Source organism: Marmota marmota, unplaced genomic scaffold, assembly GCF_001458135.2.
Source record: "Marmota marmota marmota unplaced genomic scaffold, marMar, whole genome shotgun sequence".
Lineage (NCBI taxonomy): Eukaryota > Metazoa > Chordata > Mammalia > Rodentia > Sciuridae > Marmota > Marmota marmota.
In genome coordinates, this window is record NW_025999960.1 from 17,489,627 (window position 1) to 17,494,441 (window position 4,815).

The following is a 4,815-nucleotide window of genomic DNA, read 5'->3' on the forward strand; positions in this document are numbered from 1 at the left end:
GAGGGCCCAAGGCGTCCAGGGCCCCCGCCGGACCCAGCGCCCAGCCCCAGAGCGCCAGCCCCAGAGCCAGAGCGCCCATCGTAGGGCCAAGTCCAGGACCTCAGCCTTTGCTGGGAGGGGCTCCGAATGCCGGCGGAGGCTGGGGTCCTCACTCCCATGGATTGTGGGAGGGCGGGGACTTCGAACCCTCAGGAACGGAAGTGCAGGAAGGGTCTCCGAGCCACAGGGAGTGGGGATAGATTTTAACACTCAGGGACTATGGGCTAGAGGCCCCAACCACCAGGATGAGGAGAAGGGCTTCCAACACTAGGACTGGTTGGGAAGGAAGACTCACTAAGCCCAGGAACTGCAATGAAAGGATCTGCGATAGCCACGGGTTGGGTGGGATGGGCCCCCAGAAGGCTAGGATTCTGGGCCCTTATATTGAAGGGCCACCTCCTTATTCTCGCTAATCTTCAAATTTGGCCAATTCCTTTTCTAGTTCACTTACCACACCCTCACCCTCCACCAAGAAGCCCTAGACACCCCTGCTCTCCATCATCCCCAATACCCAGTCAAGTCCTAAATTCTCTTGGGGATGACCTTGTCCTTTCTCATTCTTGCACAACTGCTCTGCCTCCATCCTAATTAGATAAGCACCTCCTCTGGTCTCCCATCCTCCACACACACTGGGGCTCCATTTCCCTAAACTTGTTTTATTTCCCCCCAAGAAAGCTTGGCTCTGGCTTTCCTTTGGCTCTTGGTTGGTACTTTTAGGCTGCCTAAAAAGTATCCCTGGCCTGCTCCCTGACTGGCAAACACACACTGCTTAGCCCAGACTCCATAAGCACCCCTCTGCTTGCCCCTGCCCCAGCACCGTGCAGCTCTGCCTTTCCACTGTTTCGCCCACTGGACTAGCTGATGCTGACCACCCACACAAAGGATGCTGATGACACCACCCTGGATCCAGCCACTAGACTGTGAAGTGTATCCACTGTCCCCATCGCAACCAGCAGGTAAGAGGGATTTAGATTTGTTGAATCAATGTATAAAATCTTAACTTGCAAAACAGTCCTCTGTCCACTTCAACCTCCCCACCACATATGTACCATACCTTTTTTGTGGAGCTCTAGCTTTTCTCCCCACCCTCATCCTGCCATAATGGGTATGAACCCTGGGGTACTCTATCACCAAGCCACATTCCCCAGTCCTTTTTATTATTTGAGACAGAATCTCACTAAATTGCCCAGGCTGGCCTGCCTCAGGCCTTCCAAGTAGCTGGGATTACAGGCATATGGCATGTCATTGGGCTTAAGCCCCAGTTCTTAACAGAGAATTTGAAGATTCTACTGGTAAAGTCCCAGCTGACTTCTCCAATCTCACTTACCTACCCCTCCCGAGCCTATTTCTTACTTCATACTCTTGGATTAAAAAAAAAAAAAAAAAATCACACTGCTGCATAGTCCCACACAAAAGATGCTGATGATATCATTTCCAGCCTCCATGCTTTTCTGGGCCATCCTTCCTATCTAGGAAGATCCCTGAAACTCTATCACCACCACTGGTTGGAATCTTTTCTGGGCATTCTTGAGATAACCTGTGCATCATTCATCAGGACGCTGATCTGGAAATTAGAGAATTTATTCAACAAACTCTTTTTTCAACAGTGTCTGCTATGCACTAAATAGGTGTATCAAATGTGAGAATATAAAGATTGGCATTGGGGCTGAAGGAGTAACTCAGTGGTAGAGTGCTTGCCTAGCATTTGAGAGGCTGAATGCCTGGCGAGCATTCTCTATGCAGAATGAATGACAAAGTCCCCCAAATAACTTTTGCTGAAGACACAGAAATATCCACAGAGCCACAGCAAGGATACTGGCAGACCTGAGGGCCCAAGCATTCTCAGAGGACTCCCCACATCCCATCACCCCCAAGAAATCCTCTGGAAACCATATGTCATCACTTTAATACTGTGTAATTCTTTCTTTTAAAATACAGTCTCTTCTGAGGTAGACAGACCACAACTGCAGAGCATCATCAGACAGGAGATAAATACGTCCATGTACAACACGCAGCAAAATGAGGTAGAAATGGTTACAGCTGGAGGAGAGGATTCCAACCCCAATCTGGGTAGAGGAAGCAGAGGGCCAGTTTGCCCTCCCCCACACCCTGCCCTTGGATTCTTTGGTATGCCCCCCCCCCAATGTTGCCAGGGCTGGAGCTTCCCTGCCCTTCCTGCCCTATGCCTATGAGGTAGGTGCCGGTAGACTGGGGGCTGTCTTCTTGTGCAATGCTCCCCAAGCCCGGAGGTCAGAAAGGGCCCAGCAGAGGAAGCAACGGGGGCCCTGGGTCTTAGTCAGCAAGCTCCTACCCACCTCCAGGGCTGCCTACCTTGAAGGGAAGGCTGGGATTCCAACCCCACTTCCCGCCACCCTCCACTCCCCACCCCACCCCACCCACACCTGAGAACGAATCCCCTCACTCCATTCTCCCTTTAAGGTTCTTTCCGAGCAAAACCTTGCAGCCACAGCTTCTGAGGCACCAATGTTCTGCGAATCGATAGGCTGGCTTCAAGGAGAGAGGGTCAGAAAGATCCAGGGTGAAGAGGGGGAACACACAGCAGCCCTCCTATTAGCACTCCTAGGCAGCACGGGCCCTCAGTGCTCTGGCTCTGAAGTGTCCCACACAGACACACTCCCTGCCAAGAGAATAGGGTGACAGACTATAGGAGCTGTAGGGCAAGCAGCAAAGGCAGGGGAGGCTGGGGTGGGAGAGAGAGAAGGAGGTGGGGGGTGTTCCCCCTTTGAACCAAAATCAGAGTTGTGAAAACTGGGAGGGGAGCAAACTGCTAAAGCCCCATCCAAGAAGGAGAGGAATATGGTTCTCAAAGAAGAGCTCCAAGCCTGCTGGCAAATTTCTGGGGGCATGAAAACTAACCATCCTCAGGGAAAAACACCCTTCCATTCCAGGCCCTGAAGTGTCAGGCATAGGAGTCTAGGAGAGCAGGGAGGCGCACTTCCTTACACAGCTTTCTCTGGTGAGGGATGCTTGCCCCTCCTCAGAGCTCACAGCAAAGGCGGCGGCTAGTAGTCAATTTTATGCCTAACCATATTTGTGGCCAAAGGCCGTCCCTCTCCAGGGAATCCTCTTTGCCCAAGTCATAGAGGATTTTTGCCAAAGCAAGGGCCAAGTGACCTCTCTGGGGACTTTCTGCCTGGGTCATCTTCCCATCTGGGCTCTCCTCCTAGGGCAGAAAATGGGCAAGGGCACCCCAACTCTGGATAAACCCTGCACAGAAAACTTGAAACTAAGGGGTGGAGCCCAGAGGGGAGAGCAACAGGAAGGGAGCAAAACCTACCCACTTCAAATCCCACATCCCCTTCCCACACACGGTGCCTATTGGCTGGGTCCTGGGGAGGAAGCCCTTAGAAATACATTCTGCTTCTGTCCCAGGAACAGCCAGGGATGTGAGTGAGCACTGGGTCTTCCTCTGCCCTCCCACAAGCCTCTCTAGATTTGACTCTTCTAGAAGTTTGCTCCCCTGGGGTGGGGGGACACACAGGAGAGCAGCCAAAGTCTAACATTCTTTCTGAGGTCAGTTTCTTCCTGAGTTGTCAAAATAAAAAGAAAAACATCAAATTCTACAACATCTTACAAAAATAAAAAGCCTAAAATATTAAGCTACATTTCTGGGACTTCCCCTCAAAAACAAACCAAGTAAAAAACCCTTCTTTGGGTGGCTTTTTTTTTTCTTTTTCACTTGCCCCTCACCCCCCAGACCCAATGTTTCAGCGGGGTAAGGGGTAAGAGGATACAGGGGGACTCCCTACTACGTCCTCCTCTCCACCTGGGCCTCCAGATCTCCTGCAAATGGTCACTACAGTATGAATGAGAGGGACAAAAGGCAGGGAGGAGCGTTAAAGCACAGAAACCAAGAGACACAGGGACGCTGGAGTGCAAGGGACACAGAGAGTGAAAAACAGAAAGGTGGGAACAGAAGGAAGAATCAGAAGAGGTACAGGGGCAGCATGGGGAGGTCAGTGACAAAGTGACAGGAGAAAAAAACTGAGCGAATGCACGGAAGACGGAGTGGGGGAGGAGGAGGGTGCCATTCTGAGGAGACCAAAGGATTGTGGCGAGAGAGCAGGAGTTCCTTAGGGCCCAGGTGCCAGCCCACGCAGGGTGTGCCCGGTCCACCGAACTGAAACGGCGAGAGATCCCGTCCACAATAAATAGGAAAAACCTGAGTACACGGCGCATATGGCATCGATCTGCAGGCAGAAGCATTTTCCTTCGCACGGAAAACAAATCCACCGGCAGAGCCCTCTTGTCCCCCACCCACATTCACCACCCGGACTCCCTCCCAGTCGAGTTTGGCCAAGGACATTCCCCGCCAAGCTGAGGAGGCGGGGAAGGAGGGCCGACGGCTTCCAGGCCTCCCCCGCGCGCCATCAGTGTCCGGAGCCATACATTTTGTCCCACTCCACGAACGAGTCCAGCTCCTTGGGGGAGGCCCTTGGGCCCACCTTGGCCAGCGCCGCCTCCAAGTCCTTGTAGGAGAGGGGGCGCTGCAGCCCCGGGAGGCCCACCCCAGCCGCTGCCTGCTGGCACAGCTGCCCCAGCTCGCCCCCTGAGAAGCCCTGGGTGCCCTGGACTAGGGCTGCGAGCTCCCGATCGTTCAGCGCGCAGCCCTGCTGGGCCAGCGCCCGCTGCAGGATCTGCCCGCGGGCCGGACTGTCTGGCAGCGCCACGTAGAAACGGAGAGCGAAGCGCCGGCGGGTCGCTTCGTCCAGAGCCGCGGGCCGAGAAGTAGTGCCCACAACTAGCACGCCATCT

The 4,815-nt window shown here is 53.6% G+C and overlaps 2 protein-coding genes across 2 annotated transcripts in view; both read right to left on the reverse strand.

Moving 5' to 3' along the window:
• Tmdd1 (transmembrane and death domain 1) overlaps window positions 1-1,776 on the reverse strand; it is a 4,082-nt gene extending 2,306 nt beyond the window's left edge. The window contains 1 exon segment of the mRNA XM_048802448.1: window positions 7-1,776. Within this exon segment, the coding sequence (XP_048658405.1) occupies window positions 7-79 (73 nt within the window). The 5' untranslated portion in view covers window positions 80-1,776.
• A 152-nt stretch (window positions 1,777-1,928) lies between these two features.
• Fignl2 (fidgetin like 2) overlaps window positions 1,929-4,815 on the reverse strand; it is a 23,217-nt gene continuing 20,330 nt past the window's right edge. The window contains exon 3 of the mRNA XM_015493466.2: window positions 1,929-4,811. Within this exon, the coding sequence (XP_015348952.2) occupies window positions 4,431-4,811 (381 nt within the window). The 3' untranslated portion in view covers window positions 1,929-4,430. The remainder of the gene's footprint in view (window positions 4,812-4,815) is intronic.